Below are 14,364 nucleotides of genomic sequence, written 5' to 3' on the forward strand. Positions count from 1 at the left end.
TGTTGTAGAACAGAACTCCATGTTTCTCTTCCAAGCTCTTAAAATACCTGTGAAGTCCACAGCAGTGACACAGCCATAGCACTCAATAGCTCTCCAGCTCCAGCGAGACTAAGTCTTGTCCCTGAGGAACCAACACTTACAGTCCCTCACAGGGGACTGTAAGTGAATGCGAGGGAGCATTTTAGAGCCCGTGCAGACCTACAGGAAGTGCTTTCTTACTTGTTTCCCTTTACATCTGTCTCCTTGCCCCATCTATCCTTTGAAAGCATGATTTTACGTCTTGCTCCAATGGCATTCGAAACACAGTCAGAACTTAGCACTAGGGAGTCGGTCAGTAGGGCGGCGGGTTAAGCGCATGTGGTACAAAGCACAAGGACCAGAATAAGGATCCCGGTTCGAGCCCCCGGCTCCCCACCTGTCGGGAAGTCCCTTCACAGGCGGTGAAGCAGGTCTGCAGGTGTCTGTTTTTCTTTCCCCCTCTGTCTTCCCCTCCTCTCTCCATTTCTCTCTGTCCTATCTAACAACGACGGCATCAATGACAACAATAATAACTACAACAACAATAAAAAAGGGCAACAAATTAATTAATTAACTAATTAATAAGAACTTAGCATTAATGAATAGCACTCCCTTCCCCTTTGCCAACTGGTAGCTCTTCACAGACTAGAACCAGGGTTCTCTCTTGTCACTTTGCTCTCTGCCTGATGTCAGATCAGCATTCACAGTATAGATGTTCATGGGCCAAATGACCAAGCCATGGATTTAAGGAAGTGGAAAGAGTAGTAAGAAGGAGCCGGGTGGTGGCGCACTTGGTCGGGGAACACATGCTACAATGCACAAGGAGCCAGGTTCAAGCCCCCAGTCCCCACCTGCAGAGGGAAAGCTTTGCAAGTTGTGAAGCAGGGCTGCCTCTCTGTCTCTCTCTTTCTCTATCACCCCATTCCATCTCTATCCTCCCTTCTCTCTCCAATTCTCTCTGTCTCTATCCAATAATAAATAAATAAAACAAATTTAAAAAAAAACGGAATAAAGGAATGGGAGGAAGTGTGGTAGAAAAGAGAGGACAAGGAAACCCTGAGGAAAAAGACATAAGTTCTGAGATCCCATACATGCCCGAGGTAACCACCCAGTCCTGTGCAGGGGCTGCTCTCCCAGGCAGAAGGATTCTGTCTTTCCAGGCCTCTGTGAGTTAGCAGTAGCCTCCTCCATGCAGGGGGTCTTTGTCCAAAGTATACTGAGACTACTTCATCATCCAACTCTGACACTTTTCTTTATATACTTAAAGATGTTGAAATAACATTAAAAGCCAACAGCATGATTTCAAATCAAATTACAGGATATTCAGGGAAGACATCAGCAGAGAAGATGTCACTGAGTCAGCTAATAATTAACTAAAAAAATAAAATCCTTCCTGCCAGCCAAGAAACATTTCCATGATTAGCAGACTTCTCAGCAAGAGTGAAGGGTAAGATTCTACCAAAGAGTCTCATCCCATATCTCTTAGGTTGGATTTAATGGCGGGAGAATAAACCTCACCAGCAGCTGGTCTGGTTTACTAGTTAAATATGCTTGTTAAAAGGCATACTTCATTCTTTCTTAGTTGAATTGAGGGAGTAAGTCCAACAAAGTATCTCAGCATTTTCATTTCCAGCCACTTAGGAGACACTGACAGTTGCTACTAGGCAGCGGTGGAGGGGAAGAGAGGGGCCGGCCGTGGCACACTGGGTTAAGAGAACACAGTATGAAGCACAAGGACTTGCACAAGGATCAAGGTTTGAGTCCCCGGCTCTCCACCTGCAGAGAGATGTTTCAGAAGTGGTGAAGCAGGTCTCCAAGTGTCTCTCTTTCTCTCTCCCTTTCTATCTCCCCCTCCCCTCTCAGTCTCTGTCTGTCCTGTCCAATAAAAAATGAAAAGTCACTATCAGTCACCCCATCATCTGGGGCCCTAGTCAGGGAGCCCTGAGATTCCCACACAGACATGATGGGCCTAGACTTCGAATAAATCCCTCGCTCCATTGTTACTGGTCATTTCTATCAGGAACAACACAATAGACCCCTTTGTGGGCCCCCTTAGGACCTTGCCCTAAACATGGATCAACAACAGTAGAGAATGTTCCATCCTCTGAAGGGAGGCTGGACAACATACTCTATGCTCCACCTGAGGAAGATGGGTCCTGATACTGGGGCAGCTTGGAATGTTCCTACTCATGACCACAGAATGTGAGCTCAGATCTACAGGGATGCAGAGGGCACACAGGCTCCTAAGCTGAATATGAGCCCCAGAACACATCAAATCGATGGGGTTTATAGTGAACAATATTTATACAACTTTCACATATTTGGGAGCTACTCTCTTCCCTGATCCAGCTTTCTGGTCCTTTTTCCAGCCATGACATCATCTCCCCAGACAATAACTTGGATCCACCTGCATATCAGATGTCAGGCTCAGGGGGAAAAAAAATACTAGTATAGCCACAGGCCCTTTGGAATATAACCAAAATATGTCTACTAGCTATCTACAAAAGGGAGGACCCCCCCCCCAACTCTTCATCTGCACTATTCCAGCCTTTAAGTCCATGATTATAGTCAACAATTTGTTTGGCTTTGTATGTTAACTCTCTTCTCAGCAACCAGGTTCCAGATGCTAGCATGATACCAGCCAGACTTCCCTGGATAAACTCCACCAATGTGTCCTGGAGCCCCACTTCCCCAGATCCCTGCCCCACTAGGGAACGAGAGAGGCAGGCTGGGAGTATGGATCCACCTGTCAACACCCATGTTCAGTGGGGAAGCAATTACAGAAGCCAGACCTTCCACCTTCAGCACCCCATAATGACCCTGAGTCTATACTCCCAGAGGAATAAAGAATAAGGAAGCTATCAGGGGAGGGGATGGGATGCGGAGTTCTGATGGTGGGAATTGTTGGACTTGTACCCCTATTATCCTATGGTTTTGTCAATGTTTCCTTTTTATAAATAAAAAATAAAATAAGAAACAGAATACACTACAGCATATATGGTGAGGCAGTTCTCTACCATATCACCCTCCTCTCTCCCTCTCTCTCTCTCACACACACACAATAAAATTAAAAATTAAATCTTCCTCTCTCCCTCTCTCTCTCTCTCTCTCTCTCTATCTCTCTCTCTCACACACACAGAGAGAGAGAGAGAATAAAATTAAAAATGAAATCTTACCAAAAAAAGGCAAAGAAAAATAAGGCAACCAGGAGTAGTAGATTTGTAGTGCTTGAACCAGCCCCGTGACTAGAGGCAAAAAAAAAAAAAAAAAAGGAAAAGTGAAACTTGGGGCCATCAGGTGTGGGCTTGCACTCTTATCTCTCACTGGCTTGGGCTCAACATGTTCGACTCTATGCCACACTCCATCTTTTTTACAAATTTATTTTATTTGATAGGACAGAGGAAAATTTTGAAGGGAGATGGAGAAAGGGAGGGAGAAAGACAGAGAAGTGGAAATCAGGGGGCTTGAACCCAGACCCTTGTGCACTGTAATGTGTGCACTCAACCAGGTGGACCACCAGCTGGCCCCTCCTCATCTTCAAATAGAGGCGATACCATCCACACCATAGGAGGCACAGGAAAGCCCAACTGCATAACTCGGGCACAAGTCCCAGTACTGAAATCTAGGAGTTTCTCTGTCACATTGTGCAGGAGACGCACTGAGCAATTAACTCCAAACTGAACTCCTAAAATCCCAGGATGGAATCAGGAGGTGTATGCGAAGGAGCTGCCAGTGTGTACACTGTCTAGATCTTGACCTCAGCTTCATGTTCACTGCCAGCGACATGCTGTTACCCCCACGCCAATCTGAGATTTTCACTTTTAATTTATATTTATGTGTGTATTTATTTATTATTGGCTAGAGACAAAGAGAAATTGGGAGGGGAGGAGGAGGAAGGAAATAGGGAGAGAAAGGGGTTGGGTGTTGGTGCATCTGTTTGAATGCACATGTCACAATGTACAAGGACCCAGGTTTAAGCCCCTGGCCCCCACCTGCAGGGGGAAAGCTTCACGAGTGGTGAAGCAGGGCTGCAGGTGTCTCTGTCTCTCTTCCTCTCTATCTTCCCCCTTGCCCCGATTTCTGATAGTCTCTATCCAATACATAAAGATAACAGAAAAAAATTAAAGGAGAGGGAGAGAGACAGAGACACCTACAGCCTTGCTTCACCACCTGTGAAGCTTTCCCCCTGCAGGTGAGGATCAGGGGCTTGAACCCGGTTCTTGCATACTGTGATGTGTACACTTAACCAGGTGCACCACCGCCTGGCCCCCTCCCTGAGATTTTCTTGTGCTACCCTATCCTGACGAAATGACAAGAATAGAAGACCACATGTGCCTGTGTTGACTTTTCCCTGAAACAAGCCTCCAGCTCTGCGTCCAGGAACCACCTTCCCCAGTGCCTCCAGCCTTCCTGGGGACAGCAAGCTCCCTGCTGCGGGCTCCCTGTGGCAATAGGTTGAATCACACACAAAGCTGTGCCCAACTGTGTCCTCTGAATTTGAAGACTGAATGCGGCCGCCAAGCCTCCTTGGAAGAGACAGATGATAACAGTTACAAACTAAAGAGGTTGCCCATACCTTTCTGCTAAATACTTGCAGAGAGTTGAGCTCAAGTGGATTATCTTCCCTTGAGTCTGAGTAGATACGCAAGACAATTCTTTTCTGTATCAAGTAAAACAGAATGAGTTCCCATTCCTTGAGCCCAGTGCATCCTGTCCAATCTCAGCCCAAAGGCATCATCGCAAAACATGTTTGGGAAACGGTCAATGAGCTGACTAATCAGGTTCCTTACCAGGCTTCTGGTACCATCCAAAGGGGTAGGTCCGAACTTCCACATCAGGGGAATCACAGTCCCAAATGCCCCAAGCTCCTTCATTTTCTTCGCTGCACATCTGAAGCCCCAAGCTGTTCAAAGTTAAACAGGTCACCTCTCCTCCTGAAGTATAATGAATTAATGAGTCAATGAGTTACTTAAATCAAGACCAGAAAGCGATCATGACAGAAGATTCCAGCTGGATGTACAGTCTCAAACCTCAGCAGGTAATTGGAGCCTATCATGGTATCTCTAGTATGATCTTAGCCACTGATAAAGTAAATAACATATTAAGGGAGTCGGACGGTGGCGCAGCAGGTTAAGTGCATGTGGCACAAAGCGCAGGGACTGGTGTAAGGATCTCGATTCGAGCGCCGGCCTCCCCACCTGCAGGGGAATGGCTTCACAGGCGGTGAAGCAGGTCTGCAGGTGTCTGTCTTTCTCTCCCCCTCTCTGTCTTCCCCTCCTCTCTCCATTTCTCTCTGTTTTGTCCAACAACTATGACATCAGTAACAACAATAATAACAAACACAACAATGATAAAACAACCAGGGCAACAAAAGGGAAAAAATTTAAATAAATAAATAAATATTTGGCAAGTTTCATCATTGTTTTCTCGATCTTGTTCCCTAAGTTCCTTCTCAGTGAGTTTCTAGCATCAAGGCACAGGCACAGAAATAGCTCGTGCTCCTGTAACACCCACTATCCATCCACTCAGGACTGTGCCAGGGCTCTATTTGCATCCTATCCCTTGATCCTCACAAGCCTGTGAGGAAAGAAGTTTCTGTATCCCTAGGCATAAATGAGGAATGGGAGGTTCAGACACTGAGTGACTGGTCCAGGATCACAGCAATAGTAAGCGACTGAATCAATTTTCAAATTGATTCACCCAATGGATGAAGTCAAAGTACACCCCACCATCCTGCCTGACCCCACTCTCAAAAGAGAAATGACAGGGGGAAGGTGGCCAGATGGCTCTGAACTTCATCAGGACCCAGAGAGAGAGAAGAAAAAAGGAGGGACATCTGGATGTAGTAATAGGTGTAGGTGTAACTTGGAAAGGAAGTCACAGAAGATGGGACCATAGGAAAAAAAATGGGTAAATATATACAAATATTTGTACTTATACAGTTGTAGAAATTATTTCTATTCAGATAGTTATAGAAATAACAGTTAATGGAGGGAGTGGGGATACAGAGCTCTGGGAATGGTGTGGAGTTGTACACCTGTTATCTTGTAATTTTGTAAACCAGCATTAAATAACTAATAATTTTTAAGAGGTGTTGTGTTCAATCCACTTCCCATCTATGAATGAGAATCGCTTCTCCCACTCATCACTTAGACTGCTGGAGATCACGGATCTCTTTATAGACTGCCAAGTGCTATGCTCAGGCCAGAGGGTGCACACAGCATCACCGTTACCTTTTAACTGGGAAACATTGAGAAAGCCGAAGCCAGTACAGCACGGGTCCAAATCACACAGTTGTTCACATTCAAAAAATCTGCAAAAGAGAAAGAAGTCTGAAGGTTCTGTTGGTGGCCCAAGACCCACTGGGTGGGCTGACTCACAGTTATTCTTTTTAAAATCTCTTCAATGGGGAAAATAGCATAGCAAGTCACAAGACAGTTGTTGCTACATGGTAACAGTGTCCTGTATTCCCGATCGGAGCCTGCACACCACCCACTCCAGCAGTCTTCCTCCAGCACCCTGCAGTGGTCTCACTCCCAATCCCTTCCTGCCTCCTACCTTCAGAGTCCTTGGATCTGCTGAGCTATACTATGGTTAATCTAAATTTCACCCTGTATCTTCCTTTTCTTTGTTTAATTTCTGTCCAGGACTGCAGCCTGGGAGGTGGCACAGTGAATAAAGCACTGAGAGCTCTGTCAGACACTAAGCCAGCCTCCCCTGCTCCACTGCTGATAGTATGGCCTATTTACATAGTCATTGTTTTGCCTGAAAGATCTATCTTCTTTCTACCTTGAGACCCGCCCTGCCTGCAGGATACATTAATCCTGCCAGTTAAAACCCTAGCAACTGCTGCTATGGAAGCTTTCTATCTTTCTGCTCTTTCTTTTCTCCATCCCCTTTCCTGGCCATCTCCATTCCTGACTTGCCACTTGCGGTTTTACCCTATAAAGCCCACTTCTGTTCCTGGTTTCTCTCTCTCTTTCTCTTCTGTGTCCGGACCTGGAGAAGGGCTGGTGTGCAAAGTGGGAGGCAGCCATTGTGGACCATGTGGCTTAACCCACTGTGCTCACACCCGACTCTGGGGCTCCCGCATGAATAAAAATTTGTATTGCCACTCTGCCACAAGCTCCTGGTCTCTCTCCCGCAACTCTAGACCGGCAATCTCAACCCTGATATCCCAAGTTCAATTCCTGTCATTGCCAGGGTGTTCTGGCTCTATATATATTTATCTGTCTCTAGCTCTCTTTCTTGCTCATTTCTAAATAAATACATATTTAAAAAAAAAAAGAATGAGGTCATCTCATATTCTTCCTTCTCTTGACTTCTATCATTTAACATGATTTCTTTGAGTCCATCCAAGGATGCTGCAAAAGATTATTCTTACTCTGGGGAACTGTTTTCTTTATGGTTAACTCAATTGGGGGTATTTTTTTTTAATCAAAACTCATGAGTAGACTCCTAAGTGGTAGGTACTTTCAGAAAACAAAATCCTCTTTCTCAAGAATGCTGCCTTACCAGCCTTCTTACCTATTCACCTACACAATTCACCCAACATAGCTTCTGTCCCTACTGTGTGCTGGACTCCAAGCCAAGTAAGCCCAGGAGTTCCTACAATGTTTTCAGACAGAGAAATTCCCAGTGTTAAGCTCTGGGAAAAGGAAGAAGCAGCAAGCAATGTCCCTCCAGGAATTGAAAAGAGAAAAGAGATATCTGTGCTTAAAAACTCAAGTCCCACACAATAACTTAGATCCACCTGCATATCAGATATGAGGCTCAGGGGAAAAAAAACTAATATAGTCATGGGCTCTTTGGAATATAAATAAAATAGGACTACTAACTATCTACAAAATGGAAACCCCTGGGAGTTGGGCACCAGCACAGTGGGTTAAGTTTAGGTGATGCAAAGTGCAAGGACCTGCATAAAGATCCCGGCTCAAGCCCCCAGCTCCCCACCTGCAGAGGAGTCACTTCACAAGCAATGAAGCAGGTCTGCAGGTGTCTATCTTTCTCTCCCCCTCTCTGTCTTCCCCTCCTCTCTCTATTTCTCTCTGTCCTAACAATGACAACATCACTAACAACTATAATAACTACAACAACAATAAAAAGACAACAAGTGCCACAAAAGGGAAAATAAATAAATAAAATTAAAAAAAAAAACAGAGAGCCTCCAACTCTTCAGCTGCACTAATCCAGCTTTTAGGTTCATGATTAGTCAAGTTTTTTTTTTTTTGGCTCTATATGTTGACTCTTTATTCAGCCACCAGGTTTCAGATGCTAACATGGTGCCAATCAGACTTCCCTGGGCAGATGACCCCACCAATGTGTCCTGGAGCCCCACTTCCCCAGAGCCCTGCCCCACTAGGGAAAAAAGGAGACTGGCTGGGAGTATATATCAACCTGTCAACACGCATGTTCAGTGGGAAGCAATTACAGAAGCCAGACCTTCCACCTTCTACACCCCATAATGACACTGAGTCCATACTCCCAGAGGGATAAAGAATAGGAAAGCTATCAGGGAAGGGGATGGGATACGGAGATCTGCTGGTGGGAATTGTGTGGAGTTGTACCCCTCTTATACTATGGTTTTTGTCAGTGTTTCCTTTTTATAAATAAAAAATTTTAAAAATATCCAAGTCCCATCCTAGCACAGCCTCCATCTCTTGGGTAGCTTCTCCATAAATAGCTGCTTCTGTCTTGATCCCTATACACTGCCTACATGTGTTTTTTGTTTGTTTGTTTGTTTGTTTGTCTCAGGGTTCTGTCCACCAGCATGGCTATCAGATTGCTCCTTTCTTAGAGTTCAGTGCTGAATTCCCACCTGGCTGATGTTCTTTTCTATTCAGCCACTCTTCTCAGAGTCCAGACACCCATGCTCTGTGTCCCAAGCTACTGCCACAGCAGCAGGGGCCAGGCTCACCCCGGGACCCCTTCCCACCTCTCCCCATTACCATCAGCTGTACCCAAAACAGATCTCAAAACACATTATCAGGTGTCATTCTTCTGTCTCCAAAGTCAATCTTTTTTTTAAAAAAAATTCTTTATATTTTAATTTATTGATTATTGCATAGAGACAGAGAGGAATTGAGAGGAGATGGGGAGATGGAGAAAGAGTCACCAACAGCCCTGCTTCTCCACTCATGAAGCTTTCCCCCTGCAGGTGGGGACCAGGGCATGAATTTGGGTCCTTGTGCACTGTGATGTGTGTCTTTAACCAGGAGTTCCACCACCTGGCCTCTCAAAAGTCAATCTTAAGCACCAGCAAGATAGCACAATTTTTATTATTATTTATTTATTATGTTGCCCTCCTTGTTGTTGCCCTCGTTGTTTTATTGTTGTTGTAATTATTGTTGTTGTTGTCATCATTCTTTGGGATAGAACAGAGAGAAATGGAGAGAGGAGGGGAAGACAAAGAAGGGGAGAGAAAGACAGACACCTGCAGATCCTTATGCTGGTCCTTGCACTTTGCACCATGTGTGCTTAACGCGCTGCGCTACCGCCCAACCCCCAAAGTACATTTCTATAAGTCAGTAACATTTAGTAGATCAAAAGTTCAAAATAAAATGCCTATTGTGTTCTAAAATACAAAAGAATCACCAAAGTAAGTATTCTGTAAATTCAAATTCTCAAGTCCCATCCCCCAGAGTACTGCTTTGGTAAATATGGGGAAGAACTCAGTGACATCTGTGAAAAGCCTACCTCTGCTCCTAAGCCAATTATAGGTCCCAGATCACATCAAATTGATGGGTTTACAGTCAACAATATTTATACCCTTTCCCATATTATGGGGCTACTCTCTTCCCTGATCCAGCTTTCTGGTCCTTTTCCAGCCATGACATCATCTCCCCAGACAATAACTTGGATCCACCTGCATATCAGATTTCAGGCTCAGGGGGAAAAAAAAAAAACCTAGTATAGCCACAGGCCCTTTGAAATAGAACTAAAATATACCTACTAGCTATCTACAAAGTGGAGGACCCCCCTCCAACACTTCATCTGCACCATTCAGCCTTTAGGTCCATAACTGTTCAACAATTTCTTTGGCTTTGTATAACAACTCTCTTTTCAGCCACCAGGTTCCAGATGCTGGCATGATGCCGACCAGATTTCCCTGGACAAACAACCCCACCAATGTGTCCTGGAGCTCCACTTCCCCAGAGCTCTGCCCCACTAGGGAAAGAGAGAGGCAGGCTAGGAGTATGGATCGACCTGCCAATGCCCATGTTCAGTGGGGAAACAATTACAGAAGCCAGACCTTCCACCTTCTGCATCCCACAATGACCCTGGGTCCATACTCCCAGAGGGTTAAAGAATAGGAAAGCTATCAGGGGAGGGGATGGGATATGGAGTTCTGGTGGTGGGAACCGTGTGGAGTTGTACTCCTCTTATCCTATGGTTTTGTCAATGTTTCCTTTTTATAAACAAAAAAATTTTTTTAAAAAAAAGCCTGCCTCTGGAGGGCCTTCTGGTGGCCAAGTTCACAGGCTAGTCTGGGAGAAACACCAACATTACCCAGAACAACTAAACAACAAGGGACATTGTAAAAGGATTAAAATAGACAAGCACAATTCTGACCACAAGTTTATGATCCTGCTAGAAGTTTTCTTGGTCCTCTGGATGTTGACTGTAACACAGTTGAATCCAAAGTACATTATCATTCTTGGTGATTTTTATTCATTGGTAGCACATGACTCAACGTTAGTTTCCCTTTGAGTCAGCTGAGTGGAGTTTCAGGGCTAAATGCCAAGTCTAACACCAGTCATCTTCATTGGTGATGGATTTAGACATGCTTGTCTTATGCTACCCTTCTCACTTTTGCTTGGGTTTTACAATGACTGTTTTGTTAATATTTAAATTTATTTTATTATAACGAGAGAAAGAGATTACACACAGAGAAAGACCAGAGCACTGCCCAGCTTTGGTTTGTGGTGTTATGGGGGCTGAGCCTGGGATTTTGGAAGCTCAGGCACGAAAGAGTCTTTTGCATCAACAAGATGCTGTCTCCTCAGCTCAGCATTTTCTAATTCTTCATGTTGTGTCTGTCACTTAGATTATACCCCTTTCTTTATAAAAGTAGGGAAGTCTTAATGAGAAGTAGTAACAGTGGGCAGAGGCTGAGTGAACAGAAGTGGCTTACCCCTCCGAAATGGTCTTGTCAGACATCAGCACTTTGCGTCTAATGGAGATTTCTGTCAGTTTTTGGAAAGGAAGACGAGTATAAAAGTTCTTCACTTTACCTTTCAGTGCAACTACACAGAGGAAGAAAGATAATTACAGTATTTAGAGACAAATTTGTGATCTTTATGGAAATACAAAGACAAAAATGTACAAACAACGCTTAAAAACTTTCCATTTAAATGGCATGTTCAATGCTCCTGGTCTCACTGAAATAACAGTAAAGGGATTCTGGGTAAAGTATGCACACACCAGAATACTAGAATAGGAGAGGATATATGGCAACACATTTCTGGAAGGGGGAAAACAGAAGTGCATAATGATTTACAGACCTAAAAAGACTCAGGACTCGCCGGGTGGTGGTGCATCTGGTTGAGAGTGCTGGGGAATTATGCAGATGCAGTCTTTCCCCTCAGGCTTTGCCACTTCCTGCAATATTCTCGCAGTGCCTTTTTCAACCAATCCTGTCCCAACACGTCACTCCTGGTTGTTGACCTATAAAGCCCTTCTCCTCCCGCCCCTTGCCCCTCTTGCCCACTTTTTCACTTGGGTGACTAGACGCAAGGGAGGGGGTCCGGGAGGCGACCATTTTTGCTACCTCCTTGTGGTCCAAACCACTGCGCTCTCACCCAATTCTGAGATGCCCGTGTGAATAAAGATCTGTGTTTCCTCTCTGCTCCAGACCCTCTTTCCCTTTCTCCTCCATGTCCTGCCACTGCAAAGCGACACCTGGCACCTAGCGTGGGGTGGGGAAGTCCTAGTGCGGGGCTGGAGTGCAGCGGCCTGCCTTTCTGGGTTGTAACCTGCCTCACATCCTGGAGACTCGGCTGAGGCAGCGAGGCAGCTGAGGCAGTGCCACTCCTCAGCTCCACGTGTCCGCAGGGTGGAGCCTGGTGCAGCTGCACCCTGAGCGGAGCTCCCTAGAGAATCTGCACATCTCCCTGGACCTGTGCCTCTGGGTCCCGGTGAAAGCCAGAAACATCTTCTCAGCACTTGCACTCCCTCCACACTGGATCATGCATCTGCGGCGCCCATGCCCCCCTCCCCCACCACCACCGCCCGCCCAACCTCTCTTCTCCTCGGCACAGCACGACACCTGGCGCCCGAACAGGGACATGAATCTCGGATCCACACACATGCAGCAGACCAAAGAAGACCAGATAAGTAAAGCCGCATGGCCTGCTTTTCTGTTTATGAAGAGGTTTCCCAAAGCCTCTACTCTTTCTTCATGAGACAGTTTCCTGTCTCTGGAACATTTTGCTCTGGGCCACACTTTGTTTCCCTGACTGGGAACTTTGGTTCCTCTTGACTGTGATCGCAGCGCCTGAGAGATGCATAGGGTCCCCTTCCATGTCTCCTTCAGGAAACACTGACTCTAACCTGAAAAACAGCCCTAATCTAACTGACCATGAGGCTGTCGCCCAGAGGCTCCTATTTTGGCAGACACGTCTTCGGCTGTCTCCACAGCTTCTGTGGCCCCTCCCCCTGCCACTTTTGCTGGAGGCAGGATACCCTCCGGGAGTCATAATACAGAATGGCAGAATCTGAAAAATTAGTTCACAGAGCCCAAAAACAAAAGTTCCCTACCATTTCTCTCTTTCCCCTCGCTCTCTCTAAATATCTTAAGCCTGCTTACTGTCTAACCTCTCTGCTTTCAGTATTCTTAAGCTGTGTGAGTAAAAATGGTTCAACTAGGACAGTACGGATCTAAATTCGTGTTTAAAATGACATGTCTTCATAACAAAAGTTTTTCTCCTTGTGTATTAAATACCATGTTTATGTGTGCGTTTAAAGTCTGATAAACATTAACTTTAAGGTTAAAAAATGTAACTTTAAGGCTACATTCTTACCAGGTAAAGTTAAATAAAAGAGTTTTCAACATAATTCTCATAAAGGAAAAATTAATTTGTGTTTAAAGTCTGAGGTAAAAATTAGTTAAAAATCAATATATTTTAACTAAAATTATTCTGAAAATCCTGCACACACCTAGGATGTGTCTCCATCTTAAATGGGTGTAACAAAAGGTAGAGAAGACGTTATTGATATGTGAAGCTCTCAAATACCTTCTCAATCAGAGGTAGAACCAGCCCAGGCAAATGATAGATAACACAATGGTTATGCTAATGATTTTCATGCCTAAGGCTCTACCAATGGTTCTTTGCCTTACCACATTTTATTGTGCTTACATTGGTTAAACAGCCTTAAAATAATATGAGAAAGACCTTCCAAAATTATAAAGATACTTAAACCAATTATAATCAAGTTATCAATTATAGTAAACCTCTAACTTGTTACAAGTTTTTTTTTTTTTTTCACAAGTGATTACAGCTGTCAAGCCTTCACATGAAGAAGCATCTGCTCATATGGTAAGGTACTAAACTATAGAAAGCTCCTTTATACACAACCTATGTGAATTCACAACATTCACATATTCTTCTACACTTAACTGGTGTATCTTGTCTTGCCACTATAGGCCTGCCTTTGTCAGCCAACAATTTAAAGATGTTTCCCTTTATAACATCACCCATGCCACAGACATCCCTTACTACCCCCAAAGACAAATGGTTGTTGAGAAGGCCCACCAAACGCCTAGGCTCAATTAAGGAAAGAAATCAGGGAAGATACATCCCCCAATATTCAGTTGGCTAAGACACCAAACTTTTTTTTCTATAAAAAATTCAAATCAGATGCCCTGCTAATATATGCAACACATTTCTGGAAGGGGGAAAACAGAAGTGCACAATGATTTACAGACCTAAAAAGACTCAGGACTCACCGGGTGGTGGTGCATCTGGTTGAGAGCACATGTTACAATGCACAAGGAACCAGGTTTGAGACCCTGCTCCCCAACCACAGGGGGAATACTTTTCAAGTGGTGAAGCAGTGCTGCAGGTGTCTCTCTTTCTCTCCCCTTCTCTATTCTCCCTTCTTTCTCAATTTCTTTCTGTCTCCCTCCAATAAATAGAATGAGCACACACACACACACACACACACACACACACACATACACACACACAAACACAAATTCTAATGCATTGCCAGTGTTCTTCTCTGAGTAGAGTTCCCAGATTCCAGAGCAAACTGAATCTCTATAATCAACTCGAAGCACTTCTGAGTGGTTTCATGTCTCTGCAAGGCACCAGAGGAAACTTAGTTCCTCAAAGGAGATAAAAC

The 14,364-nt window shown here is 44.7% G+C and overlaps 1 protein-coding gene across 1 annotated transcript in view; it reads right to left on the minus strand.

Moving 5' to 3' along the window:
* Positions 1-14,364, minus strand: part of TG (thyroglobulin) — a 302,611-nt gene that overhangs the window by 171,833 nt on the left and 116,414 nt on the right. The window contains exons 32-34 of the mRNA XM_060202376.1: positions 11,153-11,264; positions 6,252-6,331; positions 4,809-4,952 (exon numbers count right to left, since the gene is read on the minus strand). Coding sequence (XP_060058359.1) covers positions 4,809-4,952; positions 6,252-6,331; positions 11,153-11,264 — 336 coding nt within the window. The remainder of the gene's footprint in view (positions 1-4,808; positions 4,953-6,251; positions 6,332-11,152; positions 11,265-14,364) is intronic.

Source organism: Erinaceus europaeus, chromosome 1 (genome assembly GCF_950295315.1).
Source record: "Erinaceus europaeus chromosome 1, mEriEur2.1, whole genome shotgun sequence".
In the NCBI taxonomy this organism is placed as follows: Eukaryota; Metazoa; Chordata; class Mammalia; order Eulipotyphla; family Erinaceidae; genus Erinaceus; species Erinaceus europaeus.